Consider the following 27563-nt stretch of genomic DNA (forward strand, 5'->3'; position numbering starts at 1 on the left):
GAGCCGACCAGGTCCTACGCCATAGGGGCACGCGGCGCATGCGTAACTCCTCTCAGCCGCAGGCGGGTGGGGAAAAGTCGCGAGTAATGAAAGGGATACTGGTTATATCTTATTTTATTTCTTTACAAATTAAAGATGCATTGAAAAATAAACCAATGAAAAGAAATGAAAGGTCCATAGCAGGGGCATCCTGGGCTGGGAGCAGGCAAGCCTGACCACCGTCATTCCTAGCCCTTGTCCTGCCCAGCCAATTGGAATTGGAAGATAACTTGTCAGCCACTCAGTCAGTACCAAAGCCCAGTAAAGTCCTGGCACGGAGGACAGGGCTCCTGCCATCTCTGCCTCTCTCCAACAACGTTTCTCGTGGGAGCTGAGTGGGATGTGGGCTGGCTCTGTGAGGTATTGCAAGTTGACCATCAGGCTCTCTACAGAACCATCCAGGATTGGGGCTTCTCCATCTGGAAAGGAGGCTGCTACTTCCCCTAGGTGTTAATATGCTTTGCGATTTAGTCTCCAGGCTCATTCATCTCTAACTATGTGCTTCTTTCTGTCCACGAAGTGCTCACCAATCATTGCAGGGGAGAGAGAGCACGCACAGTGGAAGTAGAGAGACAACTAGTCATCCATCCTCAGTAGCCATGACTTTGCTACTGACCACCAGGCCCCCAAAGGACCAACTCCTTTACTCTCCACCACCTACGGTCTGTACCCCAGCTCTTGTGCACCTGTATATTTTATCCCTAATATAGGAAGTTGTTGATGACACGGAGCTGAATTTACCGCCTCCTGTAATAATCCTGGGATTCCCACTTCTTCCTGCTTGCCCCTTTCCTCTTGGAAGCTGATCCAAAGGGTCACATTGTGCCAGGGCCTGGCTGCCTCCAAACCCCCAACACCGAATCATATACAGTGAACTGGAAACTACATTCATTACAACAGGATTAGCAGGAGAAAGGGTAGAGTATGGGGTCTGGGGCACCTTCGATCAGCAGGACATGACAGAGTGTGGTAGGGTATTTGAGCCCAGAAAGAAGGTGTCTCCTTTTATCTCGCCCTCCCCCCAAAGAAGTCAACTGAGGTCAGCTTACATGACTTATAAGATATGGAACTGTCCCAGTTTCTCTGCCATCCTGGGGTTCTTCCTGGAAGCTGGCCTGGGACCCTCTGCCACTGACCCTCTTGCTTTAGCTCAGCAGCTGCCGAATCTCCTTGTGCATGTGGCAGAGAAAGTCCACATAGGATGCACCTCCACTTAGGCTCTTGTCTTCCACCAGGAAGTGCTTGAACAGCATCTCTAGCTTGTCTTCCTGTTTGACCACGATGAGCTACGGCCAGAAGGCAGATGGTAAGGGAGGGCAGATGTTAATGAAAGACTCACATACTTCCTCCCCATGCACCTTCCTGCTAACTTGACAAGATAGAAAACCCAGGCTTCAGAGCAGGGTTGCATGCTGGGCATGTAATCCAGTGCTGAATGTGCTTGTCTGGCATACAGCAGGCCTAGGGTTCAGTACCCAGCCCCAGCGCTGCAAAGCATAGAACATCCATGTTACCTTCATGTACCGCGTTCTCTGGGCCCGTAAGGTATCGATGAGGCCTCGCACTTTCTTAGACAGTGGATTATCCAGAACTGGCAGAACACTCTGGAACAAAAATTCATTCATTACTATGATAAAGTGCTTTTAAGCTCAGCAAGAAGGAATGAAATTTAGGTATCATCTGAAATGAGGAAACCAGAAAAACTGCAAGTGCCCCTTCCCTTGCCCCAAGTGTTCTCTGGGGCATAATAAAGGGACCAACATGACTTCACTGACCCATAGTCAGATCACCAAAGTGTTTCCATACCCATCTCATCCTTGACACCCTGTTCTCACCAAGCCACTGGTGATCTGACTGAAGGAGGAGACGTTGAAAAGGCTCTGGACAACACCTTGTTGGACGCTTGCTCCCACCCAGACAAAGAGGTTGAGTCCATTTTCCAGCAAATATATATCACCACTGCTTAAACGTTCTTCAGATGCTCGGACTGCTGGTGGTTCAGTGGTACTATCAAGGGGAGACTTTGTCTAGACAAAAAGGAAAAAACATCACCAAGAACCACAACACACTCCTTTATGCACACAAACTAAGAAACGAAGTCTCTAGATAGTAATATGAGATGTACAAAAAACCAAACTTCTTAGCGTTGGCAATAAAGTAATCCACCCCCTCCTTAGAGGCCCTGTCTTTAGTACAGTGTCTCACACGCCAATCCTCATTCGCACCAGTGGGAGGAGCCGAGGGTAGAAGAAGACATTGGTCTCAGCCACATCCATGGAGGAAACCAGCTGTCGAACATAGGCACGATCATCAGTAGTGACCTCAGCTCCAGGCTGCAGAACGTCACTCTTCAACACACAGTTCAGGTAAACTGGGAGTAGCTTCATGCACTCAGGAAGGATCAACTGAGAATTTATGGAAATAAAGTCAATGGTCATGAGAAATCCCTCTGAAATGCAAGATTTTGTTGACCCAACCGTCCACTAACATCCATGCCTACCTGTCCCGCAGAAGACGGGCTGGCACAGTTCTTTCTGTAACAGGCCAGGATCTGGGCACACTGGGTGATGAGAGTGTCACGGACAGTCTTCACAGGGCTACTCACAACAGCCCGGTATGCTACATGGGAAGGAAAGAGCAGTCACTGGTCTGCTTCCCATCACACACATCTCCCACCATCACACCTACCCAGGAGTGCTGCACTCGACCATCCTGAACCTCCTCTCACCCCACCTCCACCCTGCCCTGCCTCTACTCTCACCAAACTTGGCCATGTAGTTGATGAGCGTGTCAGTCTCACAGTTTCGATACAGGTCAGCCAGCTGGGTGCAGCAGTTGAGGGCCAGGTTGTGGATGCGGAGCCGACGCTGCCCTGCACAGCTGGTATAAAGCAGGGCACACTAGGGGAAGGGAGAAAGGGGGAACTCACACCCTCCCTCACAATGTTACCCACCCCTTGTCTTCCCAGTGCACCCCAAACTTCTGTCCCCTGCCCCTGTCTCCCGCCTGCCACCTGCAGCAGGGCTCCACTCTCTTCATTGAGCCGGTCGTCATGCTTGAATTCCACAGTCACGGTCTTGTCGCCATCCAGTCCAGCCAACTCCACATCTGTTGTATTGCTCATGTAGAAAGCTCCAAAGAAATCCACAGCACGGATGCCTGAGGCCACGGGGACAGGTCAGCTCTGAAGGTAGGACCGTGCCTCCATCAGATCTAAACTCAACCAGAACTCACCGGTGCTTGTCCGAACCCGCATGACAGCATCAAAGCCAACCACCTTCTGTACATCCCGACGTAGGTCACTCAAGAACCGTTCCTGGTCATTCTCCACCTGCGGTCCATGCCCAGAGTCACATCACTGACAACACAGCTCACCCCACAGTCAGCCCCCCGCACCCTCTGCCTCTCTACAAGCCAGCTTAACCAGAGTGACAGCAAAAGCAAGGATGCCAGTGACAATGACACTGCAGATTCATGACAGCAGGTCGCACAGAGTGCTTTATGTAGACAAATCCTAGGTAGTAAACTCTACTTTGTGGATGAAAGAACAAAAGATGAGAGTTGAGTATTCTAGGCCAGTAAGTGGAGGCCTCAGTATCAACCCAGGACTGACTTTAAAACCCATGTGCCTAACCACTATACTCTGGGCTCAACTTCACGCACCACTACTAAGTTAACAGCTGAGACACTCCACATAGAAGCAGGTATTTTCACACCCAGAATTCTATACCTGGAAGCAGGCGTATTTGTAGACTGAGCCTCCAGTGAGCTGGGGAACAACAGAGAGTGTGGCCACATCGACATATTGGTTAGGGAAGAGGAAGAGGTCCACACAGCAGCCTTGGGCCACACACTCTTTGGCCAGAGTCTGATAGGTACCTGTCTGAGGCTGAAACAGAGTCTGAAGAAGAGGAGAAGAAATGTCAGAGAGCTTTGCCCAACTTGAAAACCGTCCACGTAAAACGGGAAACTCAGCCTTTCAAAACCTTCAGAAACTTCACACCTACCACCTTGTATTTCCAGCAGTAAGAGAAAGTTGGAAAGAAAAGGAAGAAGAGAAGGGTTGGGGATTTAGCTCAGCGGTAGAGTGCTTGCCTAGCAAGTGCAAGGCCCTGGGTTCGGTCCCCAGCTCCGAAAAAAAGGAAAAAAAAAAAAAAGAAAAAAAAAAAAAAGAAAAGGAAGAAGAGAGGGGAAGGGAAAAGAATGGAAGGAAAGAGAAAAAGAAAAGGTACAGGGTGTGGTTTGCACACCTATAATGCCAGCACACGGAAAGCAAGAGACAAGATCATGAGACCAGCCTGGACTACTAGTGAGTTCCAGGTCAGCCTAGTCTACAGAGCTAGTCTGCTATTTCAAGCCAAAAATGAAAGAGAAAAAGGGAGGATTCAAGTCAAGTCAACCAATGGGCAGAATGTAAACCCAGTCCACTGGGTGGCACTGAAGAGTGGACATGGGGAAGCTTCAGACTTCCTCTATACTGGAACGCCCCTCCCATCACACACCTTCTCCTTGTCTGTATTGATCAACTTCCTGTCATCTCTATTCTTCAGCTTCCCTGGGGCCTCTGCGATGGGCAAGGACGTGTGGAACAAAAACAGCTTTCCTGCACACTCGGCGGCCTAAGAGCAAAGACAAACTACTCATTTATTCCTCCCTTCATCATCCATCACTCACTGCTGTTGTTCATTAGGCACTAACAGTGTGAAACGGCTGACAGTTATCAGTGCAGCCAGGGGCTCCTGCCTTACCTTCAGAGCTTCCATCCCGGCCTGGATAACTGGAGCAAACACAGTCTCTGTCTCTCTTGTGTCTGCAAACATTTCTGGAATCTGATCCAATAAGCTGAAAAGACAGATGATGGCAGACAATCAAAACTACTGCCTCCATTCTCAAGTCCCTGGGTAGTTAGTAACCTGGCTCCCACACTGAAAACTCTGGAACACACCCCTGGCCATCTACTAACCACGCTGCAACCCCTGGCCTTCTGAGGCTATACCTCCCCTCTCTCTGGTCTCCAAAATCTGCCTTACCTGGTGATAACGGCCCGAGACTCGCTGACATTGACCAGGAAGCCATCCAGCAGTGGCACAAACATGTCAGCCACATCAGATACGACCATCATCTGTGGCTGAGCCAAGGAGCTCTTCACATTGTAGAAGTGGAGCACTTTATTATAGGTGACAAAGCCAACCCGGATTGCTGACTCTTCTGCTCCACCCTCCCTGTGGAAGGTGACATTGTTACCCAGACTGCCCAACTTCTACACCTCCCACAATCCATGGCATAATGTTCCACTTGCTCAGTCAGCCCAGACACCCACCATTAACCAAAAGGAAACAGGACTTCCTCAACTCTCACCTAGGCAAGTAGTCTAAGAGTGACTTGAGCTCCTCACAGAGGAGCCGAACAAGACCAGTTCTGATGGCATTGTAGGAGACGTCAATCATAAAGATGAAGGCAGGAGGACTAGGGAATTTGTTGTTCTGTAGAGGAAGGAAATGTTGAGGGTACAGGAAACAGTAAGCAGACAGTGGACTAGAAGGCAATGGGCATCAAAGGGCACCATGACAGGGTAAGGAAAATACTAACAACTAATTTGGGCTTTCACAGTCCTCCGCCCACTGTTCCTCTCTCACCACTTTCCCTTACCTTACAGTAATCTACAGTAGCCAAGAATTCATAAGACCCCAGAGACAGCTCAGGACGGTCATAAGCATCCACGCGTTTGCCGGTATGATCCAGATGTTGAAAATACTGAGGGGGCACTGTGGGGAGGATGCAGCATGTTACTCAAAGGTTCATCCGCAACCCAAGTATGCTAAGCCCTGGCTAGGCTTCACCTCATTCCCCACCCTGCCCTCACTCGAGCCTACTTCCTGCTCCTGAGAAATGCTCCCTCATCTACATAATGCCGCGAAGCCCAGCCCCCACAACGTACCATCATTGATACAGCTGCAGAAAGAGCACTGGAAGCGCCTCCCTCCCTCGATGAATGTCATGAGAGGGCACATGTATGCTTTGCAGCGATTACAGCGCAGGGGGCCGGATTCGCCATGGTCCACAACATATGGTGAAGCCTACGGAACAGAGAAGCTCAGGTGGAGGGAGGCTACGGAGAGTCAGACATATAACAGCATATGACACAGACTAGAGGGAGAGGCAGCACGGCTCAGGTATTCTACCTGGGGAAGGAATACAGTGGACGGGAATGAGAACAATACTAACAACTGGAAAAACTCCAGCTCTGAAAAACTCTTCTTCATTTTCTATCCCAAAATGCATTCCTTCCTAAAAAAGAAGATGGCCTATGAAACTGGCCATAGCAAGCCAGGACTGCCCTGAGTGTATGAAGGGAAAGCCAAAGACTCTACAGAACCGCTCCTCCATCCTGGAGATGACTTCTGCTTCCTTCCCTGCATGTCTATGGTACTTTCCCCAACACTCACAAGAGAATTCTGACACCCACTGTTGTCCCAGGTAATGTCATCTTACAAACACAAGTACAGCATCCAGCCATGCTCACTAGCACCACAAAGGAAATGACAAGGCAGAACATACACTGTGCCTTGATGGTCCAATTCCATAGAACTCTTTTTAAGTACATGTGACTTCTCAAGACCTAAATAAGCAGCTACCTAATTTTTTAAAAATGCTTTCATCCAGGTGTAGTGGCACAAGCCTTTAATCCCAGCACTTGGGAGGTGGAGACAGGCAGATTTCTGAGTTCCAGGCCAGCCTGGTCTACAGAGTGAGTCCCAGAAACAGGTGTACAGGAAGCCCTGTCTTGAAAAAACAAAAAATGCTAATTTTAGGTACTGGATTGGCAGATGGGGCCCAAGCCAGATGAGGGATGGAGTGCTGGGTATAATAGTACCTTCTCATTTATTTGCCTATACCCAAGTTTTTAAAAAAAAAAAAAACCAAATACACAACAGAATGACAGACATCACCATCCAGAGATGTGACCACACAATGAGCAATTCCTACATCCAGCTGTCTTGCCTCTGGAAATTAGGTTGGCCCTACCTGTTTTGTTTTAAGACAGTGTTTCATGATACAGCCCTGGCTGGCTTCATCACAGAGATCTGCCTACCTCTGCTTCGTGTGTACCAGGGCTAACTTTGAGATGGAGTCTACCATGTGGCTAGGCTGGGCTGGAACGCTATGGGTTCCTGTGTGAGCTCCCTTGAGTGCTACAATTACAGGTGTGTGCCTGCATACACAGCAGGCTCTGCTCTTCTCATGGGTTCCTCCTAGGAGCCCTGGCCTCACACAGTGCTTTGCCTGTGCTTTCCTCCTTACCACTGCTACCAGGAGTGGGCCCTAGGAAAGAGATGCCAGAGATACTGTCTATCCCTCCTGCCCAACCAAAATGCCTTCCATGCCAGCCAGAATCCCATAGAGAGAGAAACCTTATCCTCCCCAACCCCTTTCATTGTATTCTAGCTCCTTCCCAGACTTACCTCCTCTGGGGGCAGCCTTGCCAGTGGCTTGATGACAGCTGCCAGAGGCACCTGAGCCTGCTTAGCCATGTCAGATGTACAAGGGATATTGTAGGAGGTGCATCGAATGTAACGGGGACTTGCATTCCCTGAAGAGGGTAGAAGATTTGAGTCACACAGCAGAAGGCTTCTGATTCCAGCTCTCCATTAGGGAGTCAGTCCACCTCCACAAATGTGAAGAGTAGCACACTTCTACTCTTCACAGAGTAGCAGTAGCCTTTAGACCCTGAAGGACTGAGGCAGGGTGGGAGGGACTGGGCTCTGACAAAAGCATGGTGCAGAGCTGATAGCCTTGGAGAATTAGCTGCCAGGAGGAAACAGACATTAATGTTCGTCTCACCTTGGTCTTTCACCAGGAAATTGGTGGTGACTAAAGGTGGCACCTGTCCCCGTACACCAGTAACAAATGGCTCTGAACCCCGGTTGTTTCTATCGTCTTCAATAACCTGAATCTGTGGGAAAGAAGTGAAATGAGTGGGATGACAAAAGAACGGGTTCCGGACAAAGCAGGCCAGAGCTGGTAGCACAAGAACAAAGAACTTGCCAAAAACCACTTCATGCACCAGGCATGCTCTCCTTTTGGAGACCATATCAAATGCCATAGTACTAACCTTCCATTTTGTAGCAGCTAGCTGGAGATGCTGGGTAGGCCTTGGTGAGAATGGACTTTCTGATAAACCACCCCTGGCCTCCAACCATTAGTGAGTACCCTTTTATTTCTCCCACTCCAGGAATGCTTATGATATGACATGATTGGATTCCATTCTCCATCAAACTGTTCCCTCCCTTCCTCTCCATAAGATACACTGAGTCAGAGCAAGGAGAACAGAGGACAGAAACCCATATAAAATGAATCTACCTGGGATGGTTCTAAACTTAATGACATTAACAAGGCACACGGGGAGGAGAGAACTAAACAGGCAGAAATGATCGGGTAAGGTAAGGAAGCAAGTGCTGCCTTCCTTTCAGGTGAGAATCAGTGGGTCCATACAGGAGAGGATGAGTGCCCAATCCTTATGGCCCAGTCCTCAAACCTCTACTTGTGACAAAACACTGAGGAGAACACACACAGAGGATATGCAAAGCTGGTAGTCAGACCCTTGTTCAGGCTAGTGACCTTTGGTCAGTTACTTCAAGGTAAGTTTGATAAACCAGCAAAAGTAAAGGGCAAATGAGACTATGTCCCGCAGCAGAAAGAGTTGAAGCTAAGAGATACACCGAAGTCTAAACTCCTCAAACGAGAAGGTAGCCCACATGCCCCAGAGTAAGAAATCTCTTCCCCTGTAAGAAATGCTCTATGTCCATAGCCACCCGCTGCAGCCTTTCTCCTTACAGCAAACTGAAAGGATCTGCTGCTCAGCTCTGTCTGGTCCCATCACATGCCACACACACGCTCCTGGAGGAGCCAGCAGGACTGAACCAAAGCTCAGCATGCCACAGGCCCACCCTGAGAGGCTGCCCTCCACCATCCCGTACTCAAGGGATGCCCTGCTCGCAGCTTGCTGGGGCCTCCGTACACTGGGGCTTGGGGCATGCACAGCCTTCAGCTGATAAACCAAGGGTCTACAGGTGCTCAGGGAAGAGAATGAAAGGGATGGACATGGTGGATGAGGTGAACTCACAGGCATGCATGGGTGACACTAACACAGGATGACAAGCACGGACTCCCACCCCTGCACTTACTGGACTAGGAATGGCATCAGGGTCTATTCTGTGCCTGGTTTTCTGCTGAGGAGGCAGCTCAGTAAGTTGCTTTTAGTGTTTTAATAATAAAGGCAGCAGGGATACACAGGGAGGGAGACAAAAGAACAAGAGCAGATGTTACTTCTCTAACCCTGGTGAATCAGAATGAAGGGTTGGAGCCTGGCTAGGTCTGCACAAGTCGAGGACACAGTGGATCTGAATTCCAAGTCTCTCTAGCCCAACACAGGCCTCACCAGGAGGTCTCCGTGACTCAGACTACGATGGGGCAAGATAAGTTCAGGCAGAGCAAGCAGGAGGCAAGCAGGCTCTATAGAGGCCCTAATGGGGAAAAACTGGAGGGACAGGAAGTCCCCTAGAAGGTCAAACCTACACCTAAGAACTGTCGTGCTGGGAGATGCCTGGGCTATCCAGCTAGACTGTCCTTCCCACTGTGGAGGAGAGAAGCAGGGCAGGGCAGGGGGAACCTGTTGGCTCTCCTGGGTTCCCCCTTAGACAGGAGGCTTCCTCAGCGTGGTAGTTCCCAAAGGAAGAGGGAAGAGAACAAATGGAGTGTGACAATGGCTAAGTATGAAGAGAAGAGGTAACTGACATCGACGTTACAGACAGGATGTAAAGCAGGCCCATGTGAAAGAACTACTCCACCTGTGTCTGATAAGGAAGGGGTGAGCATTCCAGCGGCTCTAAGGGAAAGCAGCTTCCTCTATGGACTTATATGCACACTGCCTTTGTACGCTGTGACTGCTCACATTTACACAGTGGTGACCTACCAGTCGGTAGTGCTGGGGACATCATCCTATCACACTGCCTACACAGGAACAGAGAGGAACCACTGAGACTTTCCTACTCTGACTACCTAATACCAGAGAGCTCCTCCCTGCTCTGCCAAGCAACAGAATGATGCCTTACTAGATCTAAGGGAGTGGGACATGGCCACTACTCCACAGAGGACAAAGCGACTGTGTAATTATTATCTTGTCCAAGAGCCACAGAACAATGCCCTCAACCCAGAGCTCTACCGCCATCCTGATCACTCTTGGTTCCCTTGTTTGCTGTAGAGCTGTTGAGGTAAACTGCCTTAAAGACTTTGGGAGCTTCAAGTTCCATTTCAACGGCTTAGACTTTCTAAGTCTTCAAGAAGATGGTTAAAATGGGATATTATCAAAACGGCCAAGCAAGCGTCTCATCTAAGTCAGTCTGCTCCTCTGGTCACACACTGTGTTTTCCATATGTAAGTACGTAGCCGTACTTACAGGGCTGGGGATGGCATCAGGGTCCAGGCGCTTAGGAGGCAATGGCTGAGGAGGCCCAGGCTGAGTGCCAAAGGTAGGTGCTCCAGGGTATGGGCTCTCATAATTAGGTTGGGGGCCTCGGGCTGGTCCAAAGGAACCTAAGAGACAAGGGCACAAGGTTGACAAACTCAAAATCCCTACCCTATGTCTTCTTAAAGTCTCAGGAAAATAACTGGGCCCTTTGAAACAGAATACGAGGTCTAGTAGTGCCGGAGAAAGCCACTAAAAGAAAGGCCACACTATGTGAATGAACTCAGAGGCATGAGGAATGCCTTGTAAACTTCATATCCTACTAATGGTGTCCTGATGCTGTCCCATCTGACTTACTTAGCAGGCAGAACAAAGCAAAACCTGTCAATAGCTGCAGCCTTTGACGTCTAGCCAGACTCGGGGACTCACCGTTTTGCTGCAGCTGATAACCCGGCTGCTGCGGGGAGTGCATAGGTGGTGGTGGGGCTGGGGGCCCAGTCATCTGGGTGCCTGGAGGCAGAGCATGGGCAGGAGGCGAGGACACGCGATTAGCCTGGCTCACTGGGAGACTCCCAAAGCCCTGTCCAGGCGGGAGTGGACCAGGCATGGAAGGCATCCGAGGACCACCTGAAGCTGGGGATGTGAAGCTGGAAGCCAGTGGTGGAGCAGATCGCAGGGGAGGCTGGACTCCAGGATGACCTTGAGCCTGGCTAAGGGGAGGAGCCTGGCTCTGAGGATAGGTGCTGTACGGTCCAGAATTAGGGAAATTTCCTGAGGCTGAGGCCAATGATGTTGGTGGACCTGAGAGACAGAAGAGGTAGAGGTGGAGGTCAAGTCATTCTGCCTTATTTGGTAATAATTTCTGCTTCCATCAACAAAACAAATAAACAAATAAGCAAAACCAAAGCAAAAAACAAACAAAAAACAAATCAAAAGACTGTGGGGTTGGGGATTTAGCTCAGTGGTAGAGCGCTTGCCTAGGAAGCGCAAGGCCCTGGGTTCGATCCCCAGCTCCGAAAAAAAAAGAACCAAAAAAAAAAAAAAAAAAAAGACTGTCTCTGCATCTGGGGCTCAAAGGTAAAGGAAATAAAAATTCCTAGGACCCAAATTTCTGAAAAGTAGACGATAGTGTCCTGGTCCCACCACTACTTACCGTAGCCCAACCCAGAAGGGGGCGGGGCTTGGGCCACAGCACCACTGATCTGCATCGCGGCCAGCTGCGCGGTCACCTGTGTACTTGTGGGGGGAGGGCCGTAGGGCTGAAGCACGGCAGGCTGGCTGACCACAGGGGCCAACGGGGGCCCAAACTGCTGCGAACCGGGGACCCTGTGAAGAGAGTGAAAGCAGAGGTGGCTTGAAGGGGGGAGGTCTGTTCAAGCTGGCAAAGTTCCACAGCATAACAGGAAGCTCCACTGCGTTCTGACATTTTATGTTCATCCTGAGCTCTCTGACAGCGTCACACATAGATAGTTGTGGCAAAGCGTATTTTCCACTAGGTTCACCCCACACACAAGCACTGTTTATTTTGATAAACAAGTTGCCATCTCCTCAGCTTCAACCCTAGATCAGTTTTGCCACCTACACGTGAGAAAGCTGAAAGGAAAGGCACACGTAAGTGGACTTACAGCAGCTGCTCAGTAACGTGACACAGTAATACAGCCGGAGTGTTCAACGTCCTTTGTTTTGCTTTTCGAGACAGACTTTCTCTGTGTATCCCTGGCTGCCCTGGAACTCATTCTGTAGTCCAGACTAGCCTCAAACTCACAGGCATCCACCTGCCTCTGCCTCCAGAGTGCTGTGTGTACAAGCAGGCCTATGTACATGCCAAGGTTAGTGTGGAGGTCAGAGGACAAATCTCAGACATCAGCTCGCCACTCCACCACGATGAAGCAGTCTTTCTGGTTTCTGCTGCACAACATACTCCAGGGTAGCCGGACCTCAGGCTTCTGCCCAACTCTCCTGTCTGTACATCCCATGTCACTGTGAGAGCACTGGGACTGCAGAGGTGCACCGTGCATCTGGAATTGGTTGTGGTACTTAAACTGAGGTTATCAGGCACTTTACCCGCTGAGTCATCTCCCCAGTCCTCCACTGTCTTATTTTACCTCTACTAACTAGTTCTTCATAGTTCCATCTGTTCTTTAGTTTGACACTCACTCTTATTTTACCTCTACTAACTAGTTCTTCATAGTTCCATCTGTTCTTTAGTTTGACACTCACCTACTCGTTCACTCCGCCAGCCAGCCACTTCTCCCTCAGCTGGCATCTCTTTTGTACTGGCACTGAACCCAGACTCCTGCATATGCTAGGCAAGCAGTACTCTAACTGTGAGGTATCCCATTACCCCAGCCCTAGTGTGTTTTCAACTAGTATTTCTGCTAGTGACCCTTACCTCAAGCTCTTTGCTGGGCTTCACACTGTTCTGTGGTCCACAACACTGAACATACCCCTAAGCACACAGCAGATGCCCAACAAATCTTGTCAGACTAATCATACTGCATGGACCGCTCTAGCAGTGTGATTCAATGCTATCACCTGCCCGGTGCTAGTCTGTCAAATGCTCCATCACACCTACGTACAGCATCCACACCTCTCCCACTGAATCCAAACCTACAGCAGGATAATGAGACAGAGCAGACAGAACTAAAACACTGAGAGCACACCAGAGCGAGCTAGAACCGAAGAAAAAAACTCACTTGTAAAGACGTGACACAGGATGTGTACGTGAACAATTCTAATCCAACCAATGGCTAAGCAAGCAATTCGAAAGTACAGACCACTGCATCCAAAAGGCCCACACATGTCCTTCATGACTCCCTCCCCTTTCTCCCAGGGGTAACTACTAATTCTCAATTACCATCCCCTTGTCTTTAAAACTCTGGAGTTCAGTTTTGTCAGTTTTTAGCCTCTTTAAAATAGAATCATGGGCTGGAGAGAAAGCTCAGCAGTTAAGAGTACTGGCTGGTCTTCCAGAGGACTGAGGTTTAGTTCCCAGCACCCACATGGCAGCTCACAACTCCCTGTTCCAAGGGATCTGACACCCTCATATATACACATATATACATAATATATATATATATATATATATATATACATAACACATACACACTACACCAATGTACATAACAGAATACACACACACACACACAGGATTTTGTGGGTTTTTTCATATTTTAATGAAATTTATCCATGACATTCCCATTCCATTAAATGTTATTCCATTAAGCTGGGCACTGGTGGCAAACCTTTAATCCCTGCTCACAGAAGGCAGAGGGAGGTGGAGCTCTGTGAGTTCAAGGTCAATCTGATGACAGAGTGACTACAGAGGACAGCCAGGACTGTTGCACAGAGAAAGCCTGTTTCAATCAAACAAACAAGTGCTCTTCCATTAGACACACCACACCTGAGCTGGTGAGGTGGCTCATGTTTAGGTAAGGCTCCTTGCCACCAAGCCTAACCTGAGTTTGATCTCTAGATCTGTAAAGTAGAAGAATACCAACACCCCACAAGTCACCTCTGACCTCTACCTCATCATGCATGTACGAAAACAAGGAAACTGTAATAAAAAAATGCTTGCCAGGTGCTGGTGGCACATGCCTTTAATCCTAGCGCTTGGGAACTGGAGTTGGGCAGACTGAGTTCAAGGCCAGCCTGGTCTACAGAGCCAAGATGGCCAAGTCTACACGGTAAGTACCTGAGTTTCCATGATTTTATGAGGTTGTTTGTTTTTGTGGCCCTAAGGATCAAACTCAGGGCTTCACCACACTAAAGAAGCAAAATTTTGGGTCAGTGAAAACAATGTTGCTGGGGCTGGAAAAACGGCTCAGCAGTTAGGTGTGCGCATCACTCTTACAGATGACCTGGGTTGGGTTCCCAGCTCCCACACAGGGTGGCTCACAACCTCTTCTAACTCTAGCTCCAGGAGGATCCAATGCCCTTCAAGAACACCTGGACCACCACATATACACAATTTAAAAATAAATCTGAAAATATTAACAGAAATGTTGCTTTGGAGAGTATACATTTTACTTGTATATACGGATATGGCCTTTACTTGATTTTTTTGATTTTGACAAAGGGTCTCACTTGTAGCCATGCTGGCCTTGAACTCACAGAGACCTGCCTGCCTCTGCCTCTGAAGTACTGGGATTAAAGATGTGTGCTGCCACATACAGCATGAGTGTCTGAGACCAGACCTTCCTATGCTGCCAAAATGGCATCAAACTCCTGGACTCAAGAAACCCCACTGCCTTCGCTTCCCTGCCAGCTGAGTCCACAGGCATGTATCACCATCTGGCTTTGCCTAGATCTGTTCCTAAGGGTTGTTGTTACTGTTACTTGTTTGTTTGAAATAGTCTCCAATGTGTAGCCCAAGCTGGCCTCAAATTTGTGATTCTCCTGCCTCAGTCTGCCAAGAGCTAGGGTTAAACCATTTTTATTATTCCAAAATGTTCCCTTCCCTCCGTGATCACTACCAACCAACCTGAGCAAAGTTGTGCCCTTCACTCTCTCTGACAGTGCTCAGAGACTTGTTTCTACAGTGTAGTCCAAAATCAGCTCAACTCCAAGCACCTCGTGGGAAAGTGCAAGGAATCACTTCCACCCCAGCACCTGCGTAAGTTTAAGACCCTGGCTTCTTGGGTTGATGATTTCCACCTAATGGGTGCTCTGACCTCAAGCCCCACTTAAGTCTCTGGACTGTGAGGCTTTCATTTTCTTTCTAATGATCTAATTTTCAGTTTAGGGAGAAATTTTTTTTTTCTTAAATTTCGATTTCATGTCTCTTTTCCAGAGTACTTCAACAAAACAGTCTTCAGGCTACGGTAACACTCTACTCCAGTTGAGAGCCTTTGATCTGTTGTTCATTGTAGTGCTGTGTATTGTACATGCCTTTCTTCCCAGCATTCAGGACACAGAGGCAGGTGGATCTCTGTGAGTATGAGGTGAGTTCCAGGACAGCTAGGGCTATACAGTGAGACCCTGTCCTGAAACAAACGGGGTTGGGGATTTAGCTCAGTGGTAGAGCGCTTGCCTAGCAAGCGCAAGGCCCTGGGTTTGGTCCCCAGCTCCTAAAAAGAAACAAACAAAGTAAACTATACTGAAAATCTGCCTGCTTCTCCAACTTCGTGACTCTCCTATGTGTCTATTATCATGAACTGTGTCTCACGTTGTCTTATCTAAGACTTACACTCAACTCAGTGCTGATGTATGAATACAAGACACTTGCTAAGTGCCAGAAGTCATTTTCCATTTCCATATCCACTACCGGGTCATATTTCTAAACTGTTACCAGCACCCAAACAACATTCTGACAGATGTGTCCTCCCTCCTTTCATAGACTTTGATGCAAAGAAAATGTATCAGGGTCTCATTTATGCAGCCTTCCTTCTGAGCCTTTTTAATTCAGAACTGGCCGTTTACGATGTGAACTAGTCAGGCCTACTAAGTACCTTGCCTAGTGAAAAGGGAGACAAATACAGAGAGCCCTGAGCTCCTTCCCATACCTCCTTAGCATAAGCTCACAAGGACTAGAACCATCGTGGGGATGGACAGATATCTGGAAACGTGGGGGAAATCCACGTTCACAAAAAGATAACATTGGGGTTGGGGATATAGCTCAGTGGTAATGGGCTGGTCATTAGTAGTACCTGTGGCCCAGAAAGGCTGGCAGTGTGGCTCAGTGGGTAAGGATGCTTGCTGTTTTTTTTTTTTTTTTTTTAAAGATTTATTTATTTATTATATATAAGTACACTGTAGCTGTCTTCAGACACACCAGAAGCGGGCATCGGATCTCTTTACAGATGGTTGTGAGCCACCATGTGGTTGCTGGGAATTGAACTCATGACCTCTGGAAGAGCAGTCGGGTGCTCTTAACCGCTGAGCCATCTCTCCAGCCCCAGGATGCTTGCTGTTAAGCCTGAAGACTTGAGTTTGAGCCCCAGAACCCACATATTGGAAGAAGAGAACGGATTACCAGTTGTACTCTGATTCTTCACACATGCCCACACACATATCATTCATACACAAAATAAAGAAATGTAATAAAAAATAATTAAAAGAAGACAAATAGGATAGATAAAAGAAAAAGTATTCGGTCCCCAGCTCCGGAAAAAAAAAAAAAAAAAAAAACCAAAAAAAAAAAAAAAAAAAAGAAAAAGTAGAACATTACAACATCCTAACCTACTTTCATCACACTGACTTTGAGCTCACCAGGTACATACCTTGGCATCTGGGCTGTGGAACTTGGCCCATTCTGTATGTCTCCTTGGCCAAATTGGCCATATGTAGTCTGACCACAAGGGACCTGCGCTGCAGAAGCTGGAGGTGCCCCTGAGCAAGGTGGGGCTCTCGGCACACCTGAGGGTAAAGGACAGAAACTAAATGGATGGAGAATCACTTTCTCCTCCACACTGAGGCAGGAATGCAAAACAAGGATCAGTAAGGCAAACCTTCACTGACCTCACCCTCCAACTGCATGCCACTCTCACCACAGCAGCATTTGGCTGTGGATGTTCAGCAAACAGGCTACTTGCTCTGACTCTAAAGCTAGTGAGAGCAACACAACACAGGACTTTCCTCTGTCCAACACACACCTTCTCATCCAATCTAAGATGGCCTTCAACCTTTTCCAGGAAACCATCTTACTCCACAACTCAGAAGGCGATGAGCAAGAATATAATGAACTATTCTACCAGAAAGTAGGGCTCTAAGCAGGTGTGGTGACCCTCGCCTGTAATCTGAGTACTGAGGCAGAGGCAGGCGGATCTGTCAATCTGAGGCCAGCCTGGTCTGCAAAGTGAGTTCTAGGACAGCCAGGACTGCATAGAGAAAACCTACCTTTAAAAGATGAAAGGAAGGAAGGGAGGGAGGGAGGGAGGAAGGAAGGAAGGAAAGAAGGAAGGAAGGAAGGAAAGACGAAAGGGGAGGGAGGGAGGAAGAGGAAAGAAGAGCAAAAGAAATTAGGGGGCTGAGGATGTGGTCAGTTGCTCGCCTAGTATGAAGCCTCAGATTTAACCCCAACACCTGCCAGGGCCTGGAAAGACGGCTCAGTCCTTAGGACCCGGGTTCTAGTTGCAGGAGATCTCTGTTCCATTCCTATAACCCATAGGGCGGGTCACAACCATCTCTAGTCCAATTCTAGAGGATCCGACTCCCTCTTCTGACTTCTGAATCCACACATGCAGACAAAACATTCTCACCAGTAAAAGAAAATAAAAATGTAGTGAACCTAAAATAAACTACATGGGGGTACACACCTACAATCCTGGCATTTGGGAGTCAAGAGGACCAGAAATTCCCAAAATGAGGGTAGAGGTGAGGCCTGTTTGCTTGCCTGTTTTGTTCTGGGGACTGAGTCCAGGGCTTCATGCGTGGTCGACAAGTACTCCTTCGAGCTATGCCAACCACCAGAGAGGCTGCTCCCACCCCTCCTTCGTACACCTCATATATCCTATTCACACTCTTCTTGCCCACTTCCATGTTCAGGAAAGTTCTCACAAGTCTGAGACTTTGGCTTTTTCCTCTAAGAGTTCTCTAAGGTCAGGTAGCTTATCCCATTGTTAATGCTGTTACCTACATTCTCACAAAAGCTGGGCTTTGATCTTTCTCTGATCAGATCTCCCCCCAAAACTATTTCCACTAAGCTTAGTCATACTTTTAAAATGTTCCTGACCCCTAGGAGGAATCCAATTCAGACGCTGAACTTGCTCACTAACCATAACAGAACCGGATAGATTTCCCTTCAAGAACAACCTCTTTCAAAAGCGGATGACAAACTCCATTCTGATAAGTCAAACATAACAGAGCAAAAGTGGACTCTGTCCAGTCAAAGTCCCACCCCAGAACAGGGCACTTCTAAAAGAACCAAGAACTAATTTTACTACTTCACAATTTGTTTTTTACAGTGTGATTAAAGTGGTAATATTTCATCCATTTTCAAACCGACCCTTGCCTGACTGATCCTTACTCCCCTCCGTATTAAACCTGCTCTCTTAAAGTTTACATGTTTCTATTTACTAGACACGTTTTTTAAAGATTTATTTATTTAATGTATATGAGTACATTATAGCTGTCTTTGAATACACCAGAAGGGGGGGGCATCAGATCCCATTACAGATGGTTGTGAGCCACCATGTGGTTGCTGGGAATTGAACTCAGGACCTCTGGAAAAGCAGTCAGTGCTCTTAACCGCTGAGCCATCTCTCCAGCCCTTTACTAGACATTTTACATCCTGTGTGAGCATGTTCTGCTCACATGGATGACTAGTGCCTGCAGAGGTCAGAAGAGGGCATTGGATCCCTGGAAACTGGAGTTATGGATGCTTTGAGCTGCCGTGTGGGTCCTGGAAATTGAACTTGGATCATCTACAAGAATAAGAAGTGCTCTTAACCACTAAGCCATCTTTCTAACCCCCATAAAATTATATTTATGCATTTATTGTGTGGGGAAATCAGAAGACAACTTGTTTCCCCTTCCACAGTATGTATCTCAGAGATCGAACTTAGGTCATTATGCTTAGTGGTAAACCCCTTTACCTGCTGAGCTATCTCCAGCCTCTAAAACCACCCCACTCATCTCATTCATTCATTCATTCATTGGTCGTTCTGGGGATTGAGCTTAGAATCTCATACTTGTTAGGCAAACATTTTGCTAATGACTTATAACTTCTTTTTCACTTTTAATTTTAGACAGAATCTTACTCTATTGCCTAAGCTGGACGTGGACTCACTCTACAGCCCGGGCAAGCCTTGACGTTGGATTGTTCCTACTGCACCCTCCCTTAGAACTGGAATTACAGGCCTGTGACAGTAGGCCTGGTGGAATCCACTCCTAAACAACATAGGGTTTGGTTGCTAGGCAGTAGTGGTGACACCTTTAACCCCAGCACTACGGAGGCAGAGGCAGGCTGATCTCTGAGCTCTAGGCCAGCCTGGTCTACAGAGTTTCAGGACAGCCAGGGAGGGATACACAGAGAAACACAATGAAAAGACTCAGAGTTTGGCATACTCTATCTCTTCAGCCAGTATGAAGTCTGCAGGTTAACATGCAGAGGACCAGCTACGCTTCTTACACAAGGAATATATAACAAAGCTGAGGGCTGGCGGCAGTGTGGCTCAACGCTGAAACGTGTATACACAGGGCCTACATTCGACTCCCCAAGAGACACACGTAGACTCTAACGCGTCACCAAACTCTCGTACTTCATTCATATTACAGAATATCCAAGAAAAGGAAACCCAAGCAAAGAAAAATGGAGACAGTAAAAGGTCCAGGGAGTACTACAAGTCAGGCACACAAATATTCATTTACAGACAAATGTGTCCCAGAGTAGTATTATAGTAAGAACCACAAGTCAAATAAGAGGCATTCTCAACACATATGAGGAATAAGTGACTTCAGGGAGATGAAGTCAACAGGCAACAGAAGATCTATGACCACAACCCTTCCATCCAGCTGTTAGTAATGCAGTAACAGTAATGAGGCTGCCCAGGGTGACACCACCGGGTTGAGCTATTACTGAATCTGGAAGACGCATTCTGACTAGATGGCTTAGATAGAAACAGTCACATGTAAAAACAAGGTGAGACAAGACTACTTCCAGGGCCTTCGTTTTCAAAGAGCCAGATTCATTTGTCATTGGTCAATCACAGTCCCTAAGCAGCTTCGTTACAGCAATGCGATCTAACCTGAAGACTGCTCATGCCCTTCCTTAGCTCAAAAGGAACCTGGAAACATACCTTGAGGAGGTGCCTGCTGATAGCCTGGCACTGGGCCATTGTAGGCTCCATAGGGAGTAGCAGGGGCTGCAGGTCCTGGTTGCCCACCATAATTAGACTGATGATACCCTGGGTAGATGGGCTGGTTCTGCCCAAATGGTGGAACAGGTGGAGCTGACTGGTTGACATTCATTATGAGAGCATCCCCGATTTGATCTCACCTATTGATTAAAGGAAAGAAAATAAATCAGTCAAAACACGCTTTCTAAGGAGAGAGCAACTCTTCAGGGAAGGAAGGAAGAGATGAAAAGGGATTATCAGGCAGTGATCAGCTGAACTGTTCCACACTACCACAGGATCTCAAACTTCCTGCCCCCAGCCAGTACCTAGTCACTTTCCTCAAAGCAAGGATTTTGTTACTGTGAACCCCATGTTGTGTCAGTGCCAAGAAGGTATAAATTTCAACTTCAGACAGACCTAATGGAACAAACGGCGGCCCAGTGGTATGATTTTCAGTGTCTAGTCAGTCACACAGAGTCCTCTGCCTGATCACTACCATGATGTTTTACAGGTAAATAAAACAATGTTTCCATTTTCCATTCACTGTGTCTACCACCAAGTCATCCATTCATGCTAAAAACACAGAGTAACTTTGAATGGACTGGGTGTTTGTTTTACCACTAAGGCAAAAAGGAAAAAAAAATTGATCAACTACACCCCCCCCCCAAAAAAAACAACCTCTAAAGTAGCTGTTTGGGAGAAACAGTATTCTCTGTCTAACCTACAATAATACAAATGTTATTCTAACCCTAGTCTTCCCCTGGAAAGAATGCATTAACCTCACAAATGAAACATTAAGATAAAAAAATGTAGCAATATTTCATGACAAAGATCATTCATCTCATCCCTCAAGCACAGGACTATGGGTATTTTAAACACAAAAGCATACCTGTAATTCTGTTTCTGTTCTAATATTTGTTCGATAGGTCGCTATCAAACTATTAACAATCTCGCCCAGCAACAGAAGGATGAGTTGGAGGTCCTTTCAAGGGTCATTCCAAGAAGGGGGCTGGCGATCTAAACACCTTATCATTCTAACTATTCTACGGGCAGAAGAGGCACAGGAGAGTGAGACCTCCTCTCAGGTGCTGCAGTAGAACAATAGGTATTTCTTTGCTAGGAAAGCCCAAAAGCTGAACCGCTGCCGGACTGAAAGCTCTGTAAAGTCAGTCATTTTAGGAACCGTCCTTCCAAACCTTGCACTTGCCACCAACATCAAGCCTGGGAAACGTCCCTCTCCCTTTAAGTTCCTGAAGGAGGGAGAGGGGCGGAATAAGTTTGAAGTCAAACTCCAATCTAGACTCCATTCTAGGTAGACAGTCGAGGGTGACAACCCAAAGGGGCGGGGCAAGCTTCCTAGAACTCTGAAAGTACCCGAGGTGCGGAGGCTTGAGAGCTCTAGAGATCGAGATCGGGAAGCCAAGCCAGCCTCTAGGGCCACGAAGAGGGCCGACTCACTAAGCAGTAAAGACCAATCCACTAATGCCCTTCAACATGCTGGGAGGGCGAGGCGGGAGCCGGAACCTGGGCCAGGAGGTGAAGGGAGGGGTCCGGGGACCTAAGACCGATCGCCGGTCACAGATGTCGGAGGTGAGGGTCTCTTTCTAGGCCCCGCCTCCAGGCTCCTCCCTTTCCTCTAAAACCGGACAGCGATCAGGCCAGAAATACCCTGGCCTCTCCTCAGCATTCCTCCCCACCACGCAACCTCGCGATGCCACTCCTCACCCGGCTCCAGATCCAGGTTCGACTTCGTTCCTAACGTCAAGGCTCCCAAGCTCGACTTCCGGTTCCGAGGGGGGCTGGCGTGTCGTCCCCGGAAGTTCCGCCCCATGCTCTAGGGTCAAGCCACACCTTCTGCCACGTCGGCCTTAGGCATGCTTCCGGGAACCCGGATGTTGCGCATGCGTATGTGTTTTATCCCGTCCTGGAAACAGTCTGGGACGTAATCCTGAGTTTCATGCCTTTTCTTTTTCTTTCTTCTTCTTTTCAGATTTTCCACATTTTCCAGAATTTCTTTATGGCTTTACCAGCTGAGAGGGTATTGAGAAAACTAGGTCAGATTATTTTTAGTTACGCTCCTTTCGTCGTGTCGTGACATTAAGGACCGTTTGTCTCTTATCCACTTCCTGTTAACCTTTCACCCCGTTGATTTGCGTCCCTCAGGTAGAGCTCACCCTGACCTTTGAGACACACGTGGTGGTGGCAGGGTGGGCTAACCCTTGCCTTGAGATTGTGTGCTTATTAGTTCAAGTTTGGGCCGATTAGTTAAATGTTTGGACAACTTCTGCCTCGATTTATTTCTTTAATGAAAAGAATGCCTATCGAACAGTCAATTGGGATGAATTTAGAGACGTTTCCTAAGATTGTCTAGTATAGGGGCTGGGGATTTAGCTCAGTGGTAGAGCGCTTACCTAGGAAGCGCAAGGCCCTGGGTTCGGTCCCCAGCTCCGAAAAAAAGAACCAAAAAAAAAAAAAAAAAAAAAGATTGTCTAGTATAGCGTTCATTCAATAAAGATTAGTTACCATTTTATGCCGTGTCCCTTTTAGTAGAGGTAAAACTCTACCAGAATATAAAGATCTCCCTGCTCTCTGTTAAAAGAGCTACAATTCTTTCAGTAATTGTAACACTCTTTAAAGAATAATTTTAATTAATCAGTAATTATTGCTCTTTTTTTCTTCTAATCAGTTTTTTGAGACTGGACCTCAGTTGATAGGCAGACTATCTTTTTTTTTTTTTTTTTTTTTTTTGGTTCTTTTTTTTTCCAGAGCTGGGGACCGAACCCAGGGCCTTGCGCTTCCTAGGTAAGCGCTCTACCACTGAGCTAAATCCCCAGCCCCGATAGGCAGACTATCTTGAAACTGCTTATGTAATCCATGATCACCTTGAACTCACGATTTTTATGCTTCCACCTCTCCGTTGCATGCATTGTAAATCTTCCTGTACTGTTAAGATTTAAGCACGTCTATGGGCCAGCTCAGGTTCTAAGTTTTATGAATAAAGTAAGCAAAATGTTTGATGGGGTTTTTTCCTGTGTAATGGTAGTTACACAGTAATGCATGCTTAGAGAAAATAGTTGTTTGAGTTTGCGTGTGTGTGTTACTAACCACTCCGTTGTTTCTGCCTAGCTTGTTTTAAATTTCTTATGCATGGGCGTTTTGCCTGAGTATGTATCTGTGCACTTTGTGAATACAATGCCTGCAGAGACCAGAAGAGGGCACTGAATACCCTAGAACTGGAGTTAACAAAATCTTGTTAAAAGCTATGTGGATGCTGGAAATCAAACCCAAGCCATCTGGAAGAGCAGCCAGTGCTCTTTGTCACCAGTTCTGTTGCTATCCAGTTCTAAAATAATGTCAGTCGATTCTAGGCTCCGTATCAACTGAGACTTGTTAGACAGGTAAATTAATTTCTTCCCTGTTTATTTTGCTTTTTTGAAACAGGGTTTCTCTGAGTAGCCCTGGATGTCCTGGAACTCACTCTGTAGACCAGGTTGGCCTTGAACTCAGAAGTCTACTTGCCTCTGCCTCCCAAGTGCTGGGATTAAAGGGGTGCATTACCACCATTCTGCTTTTGTGTCTGTCTGCCTGCCTGCCTTCTTTCCTTCCTTCCTTCTTTCCTTCCTTCCTTCTTTCTTTCCTTCCTTCCTTCCTTCCTCTCTCTCTTTTTAATAGGAGGTCTCACTGTGTAACCCTTTTGAATTCATTGTGTGGATCCAGCTGGCCTCCAATTCAGAGATCCTTCTGCTTCTGCCCCCCAGAGAGCTGGAATTAAAAGCATATGCTACCAAACCTGGTTAGAAATGTACATTTCTCATCCACCCAGATGTAGTTCAGTTTTGGAGATGGGGCTCAGCAAACAGTAGTCCCTTATACTAAGCTTGACAGATGACACCCTCCTGGATGGTTGTTGACTAACAGTTGTCTAGTTTAAGAATTTGCCAACTGCCACTAACATTTGTTGAGCATTTGAGCTGCCCAAGCTTGAGCCCTCACCTTGGTATTTCACATGGTTTCTCCCGTTCATATTTCACTTCACCATAAGGAAGCAGATAGAAGCCGTCTTGCTTAAAGTTGTGCACTCCTAATGAGAGCAAAGCGTCACAGCTTGAAGATGGAGGCTACGAATTGCATTTTACATTTTCCTGGAAGTCAACCTTGCACTTAGAGAACCTCAAGCACCACCTTGTTTATAACAAGTTCAAGGCCAGGTTGGAGTATTTAAAAAAAAGTTTAAGGCTAGCCTGGGCTGTGTAGTGAGACCTTGTCTCAAATAGGTACATAAATAAAGAGGAAAGGCTGTAGGTATAGACAGAGGTCAGTATAGGGTGGCTGCCAGTGAGTGTCCAGTCACTGCCTAGTAGGAGACCAATAATGAGGGAGGTTGTGTGTGTGTGAGTGCGTGTGAGGGTGTGTGAGTGTATGTGTGTGTGCACATGAGTGTATGTGTGAGTGTAAGTGTATGTGTGAGTGTGTGTGTCTGTGAGTGGGTGTGTTTGTGTGTGTGTGTGTGAGTGAGTGCGTGTGTGTGTGAGTGTATGTGTGTATGTGTGTGTCTTCTTTTAGATGAATCCATAACTGTCTAAACGTTGTGGGTGATTCTGATGTGCAATGAGAGTTAAAGCCACTGGTATAACGGGTATGGATGGAGGGCATATGGGCAGCACATGACTTTTTTGAAGGTGGGTTCTTGCTGTGTTGTTCAGGCTGGGGAGATCCTGACCTTCTGTACCCAAGCACTCTTTCTGCCTCAGTCTCTTGAGTAGTGGGGACTTTAGTTGTATTCACTAACACACACACACACACATACCCCAAAATACAGTGACAGGAGTGAGAGGATTTCTAATCTCAGACTAACTTATTTCCATAAAATATTGGTGTGTAAAAAGTAAAAGATGAATTGGTAAAAATAAATAAAAGTAAAACTAAGGGAGTGGCAGAGATGTTCAGCAGTTAAGGATATTTGCAGCTCTGGAGCTGGAGAGATGGCTCAGCGGTTAAGAGCACCGACTGCTCTTCCAGAGGTCCTGAGTTCAATTCCCAGCAACCACATGGTGGCTCACAACCATCTGTAAAGAGATCTGATGCCCTCTTCTGAGTATCTGAAGATAGCTACAGTGTACTTATATATAATAAATGAATAAATCGGGGCTGGGGATTTAGCTCAGTGGTAGAGCGCTTACCTAGGAAGCGCAAGGCCCTGGGTTCGGTCCCCAGCTCCAAAAAAAAGAACCAAAAAAAAAAAAAAAATGAATAAATCTTTTTTAAAAAAAAGAATATTTGCAGCTCTTGCAAAAGACCCGTTTGGGGGGCTGGAGAGATGGCTCAGAGGCTAAGAGCACTGTCTGCTCTTCCAGAGTCCTAAGTTCAATTCCCAGCAACCACATGGTGGCTCACAACCACCTATAATCAGGTCTGGTGCCCTCTTCTGGCCTGCAGGCATACATGCAGGCAGAAAGCTGTATGATGTATACATAATAAATAAATAAATGTTTTTTAAAAAAAAAAAAGGGCTGGGGATTTAGCTCAGTGGTAGAGCGCTTACCTAGGAAGCGCAAGGCCCTGGGTTCAGTCCCCAGCTCCGAAAAAAAGAACCAAAAAAAAAAAAAAAAAACCCGTTTGGTTCCCGGGACCTACACTGAGAGGTTTATAACCACCTGTGACTCCAGCCCTCTCCTTGCCTCTGGTCACTTGAAATCACAAGCACATACCCACACACAGATATTGGAGTAATCAATGAAGGGAGATTCAGATGATTGTTTTTAACCAATAAAGTCAAGTAACTTTGTAAAATCACACTAATAATAAGGTAACGAGAACTCGGATATTGTTCTCACTCTAAATTCTGATTTTTATTACTGTAATTATCATAATTAGGATTTATCACACAGCAGCACAATTGGAGTGGGTTGGTCTGGTCCTGCCTGTATTGAAATGCTAAGATCTGGTTGCTGCAAAATGAGCAGATCGCCTTGTATACCAGCTTTTGTTATATAAAACCCCCCAAGTTATCAGTGATTGGTTAATAAAGATGCCTACAGTCTGTAGCTGGGCAGAAGAGAGGTAGGTGGGCTTTGGTTCCTGAGCTTGGGGTCTGAGGCCAGAACCATAAGAGAGAGGAAAGAGAGAAGAAGAAGGAAGACGTCATCTTGGGGTAGGTGGGTCATGAGCGCCTGGCCATGAGGGCCAGTGTCTTGGAATAGGAATGGCCCAGGAGGAACATGGCAAGTGATGGCTCAGGGTTACTGACAGGGAAGCAGACAAAATAGCACAGAGGGTTGATGTCTGCCCAGCTCTAGTGCTGTAAGGCTTTTCATAAATACAAAGGTTTTGTGTCCTTTATTTGGCAACTCAGTGATCTAAGGTGGGGTAGAAACCCCCAATTAATACTTACTGCTGGGAGCCTTACAGTCACCTGACTCCAGCTCAGGACAGAGGATGCCCTCTTCTTGCCCCTAATCAGTTAACTCAGATGCACAAACCCTATCCACTGATGACCAGTTACCAGGTGAGAATGCTATGTTTTCTTACAGAAAGAGGTTTTATAGTGTGGGACACATTCCTGCAGTGGAAACCTAGAAAGGAGTAGAGATTTTGTTAATGTCAGCAGTCCCCTGTTTACACACACACCTCTGTATCCATGTTTCCATGGCCCTCCCCTGCTTTACCTCGTGATAGTAATTTAGTAACAAGGTAAGATACAGAATATGGTAAATGCAGCTCCCGGCTTGGGAGGTGGAGAAAGGAAGATCAGGAGTTTGGAATGCGATCTGGGTTACATGAGACTGCCTCAAAAGAAAAACAAAACAGAACAATCAGATTGTGGACCACAGCACTCATTCCTTCCTTCAACTTTTTAACAGTGTAGGAGACATATAAATAATCTACATGGTCAGCTGACATAAGTCTACATGATCAGCAGACATATAAAGCCATATGATCAGCTGACATGTAAATCCATGTGGTCAGCCGAAAGTAGAAGTGTGCACAAGAAACCTGTGTTGCCCACGGAAGAAGGAGCTGGGAGATGGTTAGAAAATGCTTTAAGGAAGCAGTGATATTAAAACAACTGAACCAGAGGGGATTAAACTCTACACAGTCCCCAGTCCCACAGTAGATAATACAGATTTCCAATAGTAATGGGAGCACACCTGTATTAACCCTTGAATCACTTATGCTCAGTTACTTTACTCTAATTTACTTTAAACATCAATTAAGAAGTATAGGGCTGGGGGTTGGGGATTTAGCTCAGTGGTAGAGCGCTTGCCTAGGAAGCGCAAGGCCCT

General features: G+C 47.0%; 1 protein-coding gene across 10 annotated transcripts; it reads right to left on the reverse strand.

Annotated features, from left to right (window-relative positions):
• Positions 1 to 95: 95 nt before the first annotated feature.
• Positions 96 to 22058, reverse strand: Sec24c (SEC24 homolog C, COPII component). 10 transcript variants are annotated; one of them, XM_087586557.1, is made up of 25 exons: positions 22006 to 22058; positions 20242 to 20441; positions 16726 to 16861; positions 11658 to 11830; positions 11132 to 11305; positions 10934 to 11014; positions 10496 to 10632; positions 9225 to 9293; positions 7882 to 7993; positions 7503 to 7630; positions 5978 to 6116; positions 5689 to 5804; positions 5398 to 5522; positions 5070 to 5261; positions 4788 to 4881; positions 4542 to 4658; positions 3770 to 3940; positions 3274 to 3370; positions 3053 to 3198; positions 2801 to 2939; positions 2540 to 2658; positions 2265 to 2444; positions 1875 to 2066; positions 1554 to 1643; positions 97 to 1325 (listed from the first exon to the last, which is right to left on the reverse strand). In XM_087586557.1, the coding sequence occupies exons 2-25, from the start codon at positions 20411 to 20413 to the stop codon at positions 1185 to 1187; spliced, it is 3240 nt and encodes a 1079-aa protein (XP_087442683.1). In that variant the 5' UTR covers positions 20414 to 20441; positions 22006 to 22058; the 3' UTR covers positions 97 to 1184. The 10 variants fall into 10 exon arrangements, with proteins under 10 accessions (NP_001102926.1, XP_087442683.1, XP_087442684.1 ...); XM_087586558.1 differs by lacking the exon at positions 9225 to 9293; XM_087586552.1 differs by having other exon boundaries at positions 10934 to 11305.
• Between the last annotated feature and the right edge of the window lie 5505 nt (positions 22059 to 27563).

Source organism: Rattus norvegicus, chromosome 15 (genome assembly GCF_021556685.1).
Source record: "Rattus norvegicus strain SHRSP/BbbUtx chromosome 15, alternate assembly SHRSP_T2T, whole genome shotgun sequence".
In the NCBI taxonomy this organism is placed as follows: domain Eukaryota; kingdom Metazoa; phylum Chordata; class Mammalia; order Rodentia; family Muridae; genus Rattus; species Rattus norvegicus.

Coding starts and splice junctions, on each gene's coding strand:
- Sec24c (XM_087586552.1), bottom strand. CDS start 20,413: ATGAATGTCAACCAGTCAGCTCCACCTGTTCCACCATTTGGGCAGAAC. Junction 16,862..20,241: donor TCAGCAGGCACCTCCTCAAG/GTATGTTTCCAG, acceptor CTTTACCCTCAG/GTGTGCCGAGAGCCCCACCT. Junction 1,644..1,874: donor GTCAGATCACCAGTGGCTTG/GTGAGAACAGGG, acceptor TTTTTGTTCCAG/AGTGTTCTGCCAGTTCTGGA.